Here is a 12,919-nt window from a genome sequence, read left to right as displayed (position 1 = left end):
TGTCTCCAAATAACCACCAAAAAAGCCTGAAATGAGCTGTTGCTCAAGTGGTAGAGCATTAGCCTTGAGCACAAATGCTCAGGGACAGTGCCTAGGTCCAAAGTTTAAGCCCCAAGATCACTGCAAACAAAACAAAAAAACTTTTAACACCAGACACTAATGGCTCATGCCTCTAATCCTAGCTACTCAGGAGACTGAGATTTGGAGGATGGCAGTTCAAGGCCAGCCCAGGCAGAAAAGTTCTCTAGACTCCATCTCCCAGATGGCCAGCAATAGCAGAGCTGATGCATTGATCAAGAGGCAAATAATGAAAGAGTATTGCAAGAAAAGAGTTGAGAAAGGAATTGATCATAGATGGATACTTCAAAAATCCTGTTTCAAAGAATGGGACCTGAAGCCCCAGGCACCAGTGGCTCACACCTATAATCCTAGCTATTCAAGAGACTGAGATGTAAGTTTCTCAGTTCAAAGCCAGCTCTGGTAGGAAAGCTTATGAGACTTTTTATCTCCAATTAACCACCAAAAAAGCCAGATGCAGAGTGGTGACTCTAGTGGTAGTGTTAGCCTTGAGCATAAAAGCTCAAGGATAACTCCTATGCTCTTAGTTCAAACTCTAGGACCTACACACACACGCACACGCACACACACAGAGAATGGGACTTTGAAAGTTGTATGTATTAGAAGATGTGTGTCTTTCCCCTAATGGGAGAGTGTGGGGGCCAGCTCCAGCACCACACTCACAGTGTACTGCTTATACAGCATGCTTTTACTCTCATGCCTGTGTGGGCATTTGTTCTTGTTATCCAGAAAACGGCTCATTCTTTATCTCACCTAATTCTGTGCTGAGATTTTTCAGACACAGCTGTTCCTGTAAATGTAATAAAATTGTTTTATTTATAAAGAAGAGAGTGTGTGTGTGTGTGTGTGTGTGTGTGTGTGTGTGTGTGTGTGTGTTATATTTGGGGGGGCAGTGTCAGTTGTGGGGCTTGAACTCTGGACCTGGGTGCTGTCCCTCAGCTCTTCAGCTCAAGGCGAGTGTTCTATCACTTGAGCCACAGCTCCACTTCCAGTTTTCTAGTGTTAATTGGAGATAAGAGTCTAATGGACTTTCCTGCCCAGTGTGACTTTGAACCATGATCCTCAGATCTCAACCTCCTGAGTAGCTAGGATGGCAGGCGTGAGCCACCAGCACCTGGCAAGTTTACATTTTTTAAAGAGGATCAAATTGCATAATTGATAGTTGTCACAAGGTTGACATCAGAAATTTATTTAATGCATGTAACACCAAACTATGCTTTATGAAGTAACAAAGAGAAATATCATGTTCTGTTAAAATCCTGCTCTTTTTCATTCTTTCCTAATTTGAGAATGTCTTCCATTTTGTTAAATTTTCACCTGCTGGGCAGGTGCTCTACCAATTGAGCCATCCCCCTGCCTTTTATTTTTCAAATACAGTTGTGAATTTTTGCAGGGGGCCAGCCTAGAGTATGGTCCTCCTACTTAAAGCCTAACTGAGATTACAGGTACATACCACCATGTCTGCTTTGTTGGTTGAGATTAGATCTTGCTTTTTTCCCCCTAGGCTGGCCTGATCTCTGCCACCCATAGCCTGGATTACAGGTGTGATGCCACACCCAGCTCCATGTTACACTTGTACCTGAAAACCCATAAATATCACAGTACTTAGATCTATCCTTTTCTTTGTTATTTTTCTCATCCTAAGTAAACCATTTTGCCCTCCACTGAATTCACATCCTTGTCATTAAGTTCCATTTTTCCCATGACCTTTTTTTTTTTTTTTTTTAATCGGTCATGGGGCCTGAACTCTGGGCCTGGGCGCTGTCCCTCAGCTCTTCAGCTCAAGGCTAGCGCTCTACCACTTGAACCAGAGCGCCACTTGTGGCTTTTTCTGCTTATGTGGTGCTAAGGAATTGAACGCAGGGCCTCATGCATGCAAGGCAAACGCTCTACCACTGAGCCACCTTCCCAGCCCCTGATGACCTCTTTTTTATTATGTCACCCTTAGTGAACTAACTTTGCTTACAATTCTTACAGCATTGCCTCACAAGATTTACTATTTGCCCATGAGTCGCACATATTTTCTATGCGCTGTTAGCTATGTGCTGTGGGCCTTTAAAGCAGCTGTTCAGACAATCTTTGTTATTCTAGGTTTTCTTATAGTCAGGATATAGTCCTGAAAACACAGACAGCTGATTTTGGAAGCCGTGTACTCAAAGTCAATCCTTTTTCCTGCCTTTTGTAATATAGACGAGAACTAGAGAGACTGCAACCTGCGAGGCCCCAGCTGACCTGCTTTTCTTTTTCTGAATAACACGGCTGTGCACGTTGCCTGCACAGGGGGGCTGCATTGAAGGAAAGTCCGCAGCCCCTGGCTAGCGCGTCCTGGCTCTGTGGCCCTCTGTAGAGGGGCTGACTCCTGGCCACATCTCAACAGCTACACCAGCCCCATCATCAAAACTTACTGTTTTGAGTACACCTTTGAAAATTTCTCTCTCCAGCTAAACTCTGTCTGAAAAACAAGCCTTGTGTCCCATTGATTTTTACATTGGCTATTCCTTGGTGAAAGAATAAATAATAACTTTAGATCCCAGAGTTACCTGAATTACCCTTTTTCTGATCATTTGGATTGAGAGGGTGATAGTAATTGAAGAAAGATAAAATGGATTGCTTTTTGAACATGGAAACCAAAAGAATGGAAACTACAAAAGTTGTTCAACAAAGAATTCCTTTGTTAGTATTCCTGACTCTCAGTTTAGTACCATGATACTCTAATTACTTCACTGTTCTGATTTTTCCAGTTAAAATTAGCATAAGGATGAGAAACAGCATAAGCTGTGACTAGTGTTTTTCGAAGCCAACCTCGTCCGTGCTGTGTGTGTTTCAGGTCATGGGGGATAATCTGCTGCTGTCGTCCGTCTTTCAGTTCTCTAGAAAGATACGACAGTCTATAGACAAAACAGCTGGAAAAATAAGGTGCGTCTGTTCCCCCAATCATGCTTTATGTCACTTCTACCTTTTTTTTTTTTCTTTGTTGTTTTGCTTTTTAAAATTTATTATTACTGGGTTGGGAAGGTGGCTCAGTGGTAGAGTGCTTGCCGTGCATGCATGAGGCCTTGGGTTCGATTCCTCAGCACCACATAAGCAGAAAAAAGCCGAAAGTGGTGCTGTGGCTCAAGTAGCAGAGTGTTAGCCTTGAGCTGAAGAGCTGAGGGACAGCGCTCAGGCCCAGGGTTCAGGCCCCACAACTGACCAAAAAAAAAAAAGAAAGAAAAAATTATTACTATGTTTAGTTGTACAAAGGGGTCTCTTTTAAAAAAAATTATTGTAAAGGTGATACACAGAGGGTTGCAGTTACATATGGCAGGTAATGAGTACATTTCTTTTTGACCAATGTTATCCCCTCCCTCATTTTCTCCCATTTTTCCCTCCTAACTCCCCCTCCCACCAAGTTGCATAGTTCATTTCCAACTTAGTGTCTAGTATCACTGCTGAGTTAGTTCATATTTTGTCCTGCCATATTTTTGTGTTTCCCCTCCCCCTTTCCAAGTCACATAAACATACATACAAGACAAAAGGTACAGAAATAAAAAACAGCAACAAAAGGGGGAAACGAGGAAGAAAAAAAGAACAATACTAAAATAAACCATTTCTTGGAGTTCATTTTGATAAGCATCATTTTATACGATCATATGCACATAGCTATTGAGTAAGCCAGACCCAAAGAAACATAGGTTGCCTAGTTTCCCCTCATTTCTAATTAGAATATGCCTATAAATGTACAAGTAAACCCAATTACATTTGGACATGATAAATTAAACAGGACTCTCAACATTCGGACTGAGACCAAAAGAGGATGTTCTTAGGAGAGAACCACCTCTTCCTTTCTAAACCCATGCCTCCCCGCTGGGAGGGAGCAGGGCGACTCTGCTCTACTACTTCGTGCTGTTCAGGCACAAGACAGATGTCTTCGCTGTGAGAATGAATAGCTATAATTACTGAGACTAATTTTATTAATAAGAAACATTTCCTTCTTCACAAAAGAATAGTATGTTAAAATAACAGAGTCTGAGTGTCTGGCTCAACACATCCTTTTTTATAACAAATAACAGCAAAGTGCAGTGACTCATACCTGTAATCCTAGCTACTCAGGAGGCTGAGATCTCTGATGATCAAGGTTTGAAGCCAGCCATAGCAGGAAAATCCTTGAGACTTTTTGTCTCCAATTAGCCACCAAAAAGCCCCAAAAGTTTGTAAGTAGAGCTGTGGCTCAGATGGTAGAGCAGCAGTCCTGAGCACAAAGGCTAATGGAGTCAGGTGGCTCAAGTCTGTACTGTAATCCAGCTACTCAGGAGACTGAGATCTCAGGATCACAGTTCAAAGCCAGCCCAGCTGGGAAAATCCGTAAGACTCTTATCTCCAATTAATCACCAGAAAAGCTGGAAATGGAGCTGTGGCTCAAGTGGTAAAGTACTAACCTTGAGCAGAAAAGGTCAGAGAGAGCACACAGGCCCTGAGTTCAGCTTAGGACTGATACCCAAAGCAAAAAAGGACTAGAAAGAAAAATGGCTGACGTGCTTCCTTGCAGGTGCAAGGGCCCTGAGTTCAAACTTCAGCACTGCCCAGAAGAAGTAATAGGGAGGTAAAAAGATTAAATCTTTCTGAAGGTTATTAGTTACTGATAGGTTATTTTTATATTAAAATGTGATAGATTTTTTAAATATGAATCACTAAATGCTTCTGGTTTTTTCATTTACAGGATATTATTTAAAGACAAAGATCGGAACTGGGACGAAATAGAGAACAAGCTGAGAGCTGAGAGTGAGGTCCCCATTGTAAAAACCTCCAGCATGGTAAGTCACATTGTGAGAACCCCAGCACGGTAAGTCGGCATTCTGCTCAGACTGAACGGCATCTGAACGGCAGTGTGACAGGAAGCTATGTGGGGGTTTACATTGTCTCATAAGAAGGACTTACAGATCTTGGGGATTTTATCCCTTCAGCTGAACGTGCAGAGTTAAAATGTTGATTTTTTTCCAGAGGCTCTGAAGGAGGCACCTTTGTGCTTCTTACTGTGATCCATCTCAATAATTGTCCATTACAAATAACTAACTCAAAATTAGAACCAAGCTTCAATACCAAATCGATGAGTTATTTTCATTTCATACAGTACTTGTCTCTTTCTCTAAAAAGTCTGTACAGGAGGGTGGGGGGGGAGGAAGGGATGGGAAGGGGAAACAGAGGAGGAGGCTACAATGTTTGGTAAGAAATGTACTCATTATCTTGCCCATGTAATTGTAACCCCTCTGTACAGTATTTTCACAATAAAAAAATAGAGGAAAAAATTTAAAAAGACTGTACAGATCATTGTTTTGCTCAGTATACTTGTAGAAGTATTTAAGTTGTCGTTCATCAGTTTCCTCAAAGAAAATCTGTAGAGGTTTTGTTACAGAGCTGTTGAATGAACAGAATAGATTTTCCGCCATTCCTCCTTCGGCAATGTAAATTACCTTGACCTTCTCACCTTTTACTGAAAAGATCTCATTGTTAAAGATTCCAAATTTGAATCCTATTCACTAGATGTCATATTTCATATGATATTGCTACCCATGTGATTCCCAATATAAAATGTCCAAAAAAAAAGATTGGGAGGCATTGCTTGTCACTTGAAAATGTTTTATGGCAAGCTAATATTTGTTTTTACTTCTTCTGCAGGAGATTTCTTCTATCTTGCAGGAACTGAAAAGAGTTGAAAAGCAACTACAAGGTAAATTGCTACTCAAGTGGGTAGAGAGACAAACCACTGCACATGGTGGGATTCCAGTTCTTAGGAGCCTGGAGCTGGAACTGAAAAATAACTCTAGGAGCAGGAACAACAGGGAAGGGAGGGGAGGGGGAGAGAGGGGAAGGAAAGGAAGAAAGATGAAAGGAAAAAAGGAGAAAGGAAAAGGAAGGAAGGAAGGAAAGAAAGGGAGGAAGGGGGAAAAGGAAAGAGAGACAAAAGGAACTAACAGTTAAGGGCTAGTGCATTCTAGGAGTTATTTCTTAAAATATTAGGACAATATTGATTAAGTGTAATGCTGTTTATGAAAACCTACAGTCCTCTATATACACATTATTCATAAAAGAGAAGGTTTTTTGATATGTGTGTGCTAGTCCTGGGATTTGGACTTGGGGCTTGGGCACTGTCCCTGAGCATTTTTCTTTGCTCAAGGCTAGCACTCTGCTGTGTGAGCCACAGCTTCACTTGTGGCTTTTTGGTGGTTACCTGGAGACAATGGACTTTCCTACCTGGGCTGGCTTTTGAACCAAGATCCTCAGATCTCAGCCTCCTGAGCAGCTAGGTGTGAGCCACGGATACCTGGCTAATAGGGAAGTTTAAAACCCAATATAATAATCAAAACTATAATGATGATAAATCTTGAGCATATTTTGTGCTTAAATCTCACAATAGATTAGCTATTATAAGTCTATTACATAGTACACATTGTATATAAGTAATATATTAAAATAAGTTTAAATGATCTTACATGCTCCCATTAATTAAAACATGGCTTGCTGACACAGTGATAGAATCGGAGTATATTCTGAAAAGGCTCTTGAATGATCCTCACATCTACAGTGCTTCCATCTCCTAGTTCTTTACCTTCTCCAGTGCCAAATTGAAAACCAGGACCCGAGACCTTCCCCTTCCCACAGAGCGCGCTCTCAATGTGGAGGCGGGTCTTTGCCTGGCTTCCCCCAGAGCTTGCAGGTTTGTGGCGAGGGGGATGCCTGGATGTGAGGACTCAGCCAGTGTCAGTGACAGCACACTATGGGTACGACATTCAGAAATACAGAGTTCTGAGCCCACAGTCTTGCGGTGACTGAATCCTACCTGCTTGATGAATAATCAAGTACCACTGGGAATGTATATATTAAAGCTGTACTCAGTCTTTTCATGATTCTTTTTTATTAATGAAAGCAAATTTCAGGTCTTTCTTGAATTGTATGTACATCCTCTCTGAAATGCCCTTGAAGGACACATTGAGGGACCCAGGAAAATACCCAGATCTATTGTGCAGACTTGCCACAGGGGTGTTGAGTGAGTTGTAAGTACAGTATTAGAGGATTAGCTATATATAGACCACTCATATACTGATTCTGGAAGTATCCAAATCAGAAATTATACTCATGTCCAAATTGAACTGCAGATAGTTACATACTTTCCCCTTTTCCTTGTGTCTTCTCTTCTTTAGCGATCAATGCCATGATTGACCCAGATGGAACTCTGGAGGCCCTTAACAACATGGGATTTCCCAATGCCATTTTGCCATCTCCACCAAAACAGAAGTCCAGCCCTGTGAATCAGCACAGCAGCCCGGGTCAGACTCCGACACTGTGCCAGCCAGAAGCTAGCGCTCTGCCTCCTGCGCGCTCCGGCTCAGCTGAGTTTGACAATGCCGAATCTGAGGCTGATTTCAGTATACATTTCAATAGGTTCAACCCTGATGGGGAAGAGGAAGACGTTGCAGTGCAGGAACGACTTTCTCTCGATTAAGAAATTACTGCCTGTGGAATTACTAGGAATGTTGGAGTAGCATAGCATTGACCTACAGAACAAGACAGCTTAGTCAACTACAATCTTGTTATCCTTGTCTCCTTAATTTTATTTATTTTGTACCTATAAAATAATGTCAGACCAATCCTCTCAAACCACTCGAAGCACACATAGCAGCAAGTAGATTGTGGCAGTTTTGCCTTTTGTGGTTTTGTGATTTTCAAACTCGGTTAATATCATTGCAGCCTTTCCCCTCATAGATCTTTGTGTGTGTGTGTGTGTGTGTGTGTGTGTGTGTGTGTGTGTGTGTGTGTGTTTTCTTTAAGCCATGCTGTGACCTCCAAGCAAACTAAACATCCACCATTTCTGAACCCCATGTCTCCTGTGCCAACTGCTCCCTGAACGGGCTTCTCTCCACCAGCCATTGCTGCCTAGCGATAGGATTTCTGACCTCACTTGTTGCCCTGTGGCGCGTGGACATGCAGCTCTGCAGGAAAGCAGACACTGACAGCAGTCATTCTGTGTCCTGACCATTTTCAGCCTGGCTGTGATTTCTAGAACTGTTGCTGTGTAACTTATAGGGTTACAGAGACTACGGTTTGCTGGGAGTGACAAGTAGACCTGTCTTTAGACCAGTTAGGACTAACTGACCTTTTTTGTACATAGGAAATTGACAGAACTTTGTTTTAACCTCAGCGTTTTACTCCACTTTCAAAAAGATCAAATTGGCACTTTTTCCAGTTCTTTTTAATGGAAGATTTTTGTCTCTCACTTTAAATAATTATCTAGACACATTAATCTAGACAAAGTATAGGTGGAGTATATTTTTAAAACCAAGAACATGTACATTTGCCCTGTGTTACCAAGTTTATAGGAGACAGTTAAAAAAAAAAAAGTTCCCCTTGAAATGATCATGAAGGCAAAATTTTCATTAGGAAGTTTGGAGAACCAGTAGTCATAAGATTAGTTGATAGTTTCACTCCCAAGCAATGAAGTCCTCCGTTTCCTCGAGGACCTGGTGGCAGACCCTGTCTTTCGTGCCTCTGAGGGCCCTGCAGGACGTCGGCAAAGGCTTTGGGCACACGCGGTGAAACAGAAGGCCTCGCGGAGATCTTTTACACTTGGGTTTTTGCTGCTTTTTCTTTTTTCTTCCTCCTATTTCTCTCCTCTTCTCCCTCCTCTTGCCCCCCCACCCCCACCCCGCTTCTCTCTTGCAAATTCATGTTTCATTTGGATGAGTTTAAAAGAAAATAATATCTTTATGTTTCCAGAGCACTATAATTTAGGTGAATCTGAATTCTTTTCAATAGTTAGCAAACTGGATTTACCCCTGACCTCATCAGTCTATAATGGTTAAACTGCAACTTTATGAAATGGTCTTTAATATTTTATCAGTACCTTGTGCTACATTTGTTTGAAGAAACAAAGTATACTTAAATCTTCACAGGATTTTAAGAAATCCTGTACTTCGGATCAGTTAAAAATGCAGAATCGTTTTGTAGAGATGTAAAAAAAGTCTGTTGTATAATGGATCTCGTATTTTTCTTTAAATTGAAAAAAAAGGTAAATGAACTGTTCTCCTTGTAAAGCTAAATTCCCCATTCTAATAAAGGAATACTGAAAAAGGTTTTAAAGAATTAGAAGATAAATGCTTTGAAGGAACAAATAAAACATGAAAACAGGGTCAGTCCATTTCAAGAGAAAGTTAAATCATCTTTATTCCCTCTTACTTAATCTTTGGGTACTGATCATATCCACATGGGAGTAGAAGGTAAGGACTTCAGAAAGTATTAGAATCTACGTATATTACTGTTCGTTTACAGTTTTGTTCAATTATAAACATTTGACCTTTTACTATGTTGTTTTTATTTTATATAATACATTATTCTCCTTATTTATTTTTATTACATTTATTACTTATGTTATTTTGTTATGCATTTACAACTCCATTTTTAAATAAAGTGTTTCTGGAACTTTATAGTGATAATATTTTATTTCTACCATCTGACTTGTATTCATCAGTTTCCACATACCTATTTACAGACCACTTTGCAAGCCAAAATAGCCATTCTACTTTAATTAACATGATCATTTTGAAATGTTATTTTTGACTTTATTAGCACATTAAGTATAATTCACTTGAATAATATATTTTTAGCCAGCCTGGAGTCTTCAGAAAAGCTTTTTGACAGTGATGTTGTTTGGAAAAGCAAAGTATTTGGACATTTGAGAATTGGCAGGGCGCTGGGGGCTCATGCCTGTAACCTAGCTACTTAGGAGGCTGAGATCTGAGGACCACAGTTCAAAGCCAGCCCAGGCAGGAGAGTCCCTGAGATTCCACCAAACTCCCAAAAAACCCAAAAGTGGGGCTGTAGCTCAGGTGGTAGAGTGCTACTCTTGAGCAAAAGCTCGGAAAAGACCCAGGCAGGCAGAAGAAAAAAATTATTTGGACTTAATTTCTTTCACCAATATTGATGCTCAGGTATATGGAGTATCTCACACTTGACAGCACTGTTGACTTTGACCTTTTGAGACTGCACAAGCCAGCCCTGGTCTCTGCTGACCCAGCCCATGTTCTACCACCGCCTTCAGAGCTCTTGCCCATGTGGGTCTCTCTCCCTGCAGACTTCCTTATGTCCTTAAGATTTGCTTGCCACATGGCGGGAGTCTACCTTCTGGAAAGGAAGTTAAGATTTGGATGGTTAATATCCAGACCCATTCATTCTGTTAGCGGCAAGTGCAGCTGTCTTCATTATGTAAAGTTACATTTTTATCCCAAACTCCAGTGCAAGTCACTTCATGAAATGATTATTCCTTGTGGAAATACTCCATATTCTTGGATTTTCATAACCCCTTGGACCCAGTATGGGCCCCCAGATTGCTTGAACAAAATATTCACACTTTATTTCCCAACATTTGTGTTCTGCCTTTATCCTCCCTGCCTGGCTGTCCCCTTTGCTCTAGATGGAACTGGAAGTCATTTTCAAGTTTACCGCAGCTATGCTGCCACTGCCAGATTCCTGGCAGACTTCTGAGTAGGCAGCCCAACAACCTGGTTTCATCAAAGTTCGCCAAGACAGTCCACAAAGCTTTCTAGGTTCAGGAAAATCTGTGATTGAGTTACTAGAAACCGGGATTACCAGTGTAGCTAGAATCCAGCTCAAGGACAAGGGTGTATCTGAGCTTGGTAGTTCTGGCTTCAACGGTTTAACAAGTAGTACACGTCTTGTAAGAACACTCAGGACTTAAAAGAGCACAGCAGTACACAGGGAAAAGGATCACTAAATACACAATGTTCTTGCCACCTCACCCTGGTGAACTATGGGTAGTAAAAATCAGACATGTTACATTTCTAATTGTTTCTAGGAAGGGAATAATTTAAATCCTCATTCTTATCAGACAAGAATGAAAGCTTCCTTTGTGAAAACAATTCTGATTATAGCTAGCAATGGGTTATTAGGATTAATTAAAGGCACTGATCAAACCAGGCACTAGTAATTCACACCTATAATCCTAACTACTCAGGAGGCTGAGATCTGAGGGTCACAGTTCAAAGCCAGCCCAGGCAAGAAAATCCATGAGGCACTCATCTCCAATTAACCACCAGAAACTGGGAAGTGGTACTGTGGCTCAAAGTGGTAGAACACTAGCCTTGAGCAAAAGAGCTCAGGGAGAGTGAGCAGGCACTTAGTTCAAGCCCTTGACCTCCAAAAAAAGGCACTGATCAACACATAAAAAATGTTTTCACATAGCCGGGCGCTGGTGGCTCACGCCTGTAATCCTAGCTACTTAGGAGGCTGAGATCTGAGGATTGCGGTTCAAAGCCAGCCCGGGCAGGAAAGTCCATGCGACTCTTGTCTCCAATGAACCCCTAGAAAACCAGAAGTGGCACTGTGGCTGAAGTGGTAGAGCGCTTGCCTTGAGCTGAAGAGCTGAGGGACAGCGTCCAGGCCCAGAGTTCAAGCCCCACGACTGACAAAAAAAAAAAAAGTTTTCACAGCACTGTGTCTTAACAGTCTCATGACCCAATCAACCATCCGACCTGGTGAGCTGACTGCTCTCTGCTGGGAAAAGAGGATGTACCTCAGGCTAGCAGGAGCTATTAGCTGGCACTACAATGTGGGCAGGCCTTCATGTACAACTGCACAAGACTGGCCATAGAATTGGTTGTTTTAAAAAAAAAAAAAAAAAGCATAAAACTGAATAGTCTTCATCTACCCAGTCATGATATTCTAGAAAAGGCAAAAATGAAACAAGTTTTCTTCGAATAATCCCCTCAAAACCATCCACTAAACATGTATTTCTAGATTGCTTTTCCATCATCCTTTTTATATATCCAGAACTAGCTTAATGACATTTCAAAGCAACAATATATGAACCAAGACAAGGACAAGTCATAGGTCTTTATTCACTAGCAGAAATGATTTCAAGTGTCACAAAGCATTTGTAATCATCAAAGAAGCTGCAGACAAAATAAGCCATTCTTACAGTATGGAAATGCCTATCAAAGAATTTCACCAGAATTAGATGAAGACAAATCCTTATACCTCATAAGCTAGTTTTATAAAGTGTCATTTGATACTGCTCTTAATTGTGTCTTTATGACAAGATTTTTGTTCTGATTATCTTTTATGGTTATTGCTTTCTGTGATGGAAACAGATTTTCACCTGTTTTCTGCAAAACATCTTTTTCCTCCTTAGCTGCTACAAACTTTCTCCCTTTGATGCTTGGCTACTCTCCTGTTACATTTCTCTCCTCTGGCTCCTGTGCTTGCAAGTGTTACTTGTCTGCCACCTCTCTCACAAATCATCAGGAATATAGGAACCTGGCTTCAGGCGCTCTCTCCTGTTCTACTCATGTAATTGTTGCTTACTACTCCACAACGATCCTGCCTTGTTATTGCTTTAGGAAGTTTAAGCACAGAAGTGGTGAGTCTCAATTAATCCAAGATAATCCTTACTTAAAATTTAAACTGTAATATCACAGCTTTGAAACATCTATCATCACTTTTAGAATAAGGAAAATATATCCACCCAACAAATGGGAACCCACAGATTCTTACTTGCAACTGCAATTACAGAGGAGCAATATCTCACTGATTCCCCACTCAGGAGTGCTGAGCAATTTAACAGTACCATGATTAATAAGCTTAAAATAACCCTACGAAATTCATGTGATGCTGGAAGAGGGGAAGAGCAGAATTCAGTCAATAAAATGAATTACACTCTATAATAAATGTTTAAAAGTCATGGGTCAGCCCCCAAAATGTGCTTGACAAAACAGGTTATTTTCTTTATAGAAAGAAGTTTTATAGGGGCTGGGAAGGTGGCTCAGTGGTAGAGTGCTTGCCTTGCATGCAT

At 41.0% G+C, this 12,919-nt stretch overlaps 1 protein-coding gene across 7 annotated transcripts in view; it reads left to right on the top strand.

Annotated features, from left to right (window-relative positions):
- Positions 1-9,536, top strand: part of Cep170 (centrosomal protein 170) — a 92,216-nt gene extending 82,680 nt beyond the window's left edge. For all 7 annotated transcript variants that reach the window (XM_042701215.1, XM_042701219.1, XM_042701214.1 and 4 more), the window contains 4 exons: positions 2,906-2,994; positions 4,778-4,871; positions 5,734-5,785; positions 7,257-9,536. In XM_042701215.1, the coding sequence (XP_042557149.1) occupies positions 2,906-2,994; positions 4,778-4,871; positions 5,734-5,785; positions 7,257-7,558 (537 nt within the window). In that variant the 3' untranslated portion in view covers positions 7,559-9,536. The remainder of the gene's footprint in view (positions 1-2,905; positions 2,995-4,777; positions 4,872-5,733; positions 5,786-7,256) is intronic.
- Positions 9,537-12,919: the final 3,383 nt, after the last annotated feature.

Source organism: Dipodomys spectabilis, unplaced genomic scaffold (assembly GCF_019054845.1).
Source record: "Dipodomys spectabilis isolate Male_0828 unplaced genomic scaffold, ASM1905484v1 ptg000288l, whole genome shotgun sequence".
Classification (NCBI taxonomy): domain Eukaryota; kingdom Metazoa; phylum Chordata; class Mammalia; order Rodentia; family Heteromyidae; genus Dipodomys; species Dipodomys spectabilis.
Note: the sequence above shows the minus strand (reverse complement) of the source record. Positions and strands in the feature narration are given on the sequence as shown.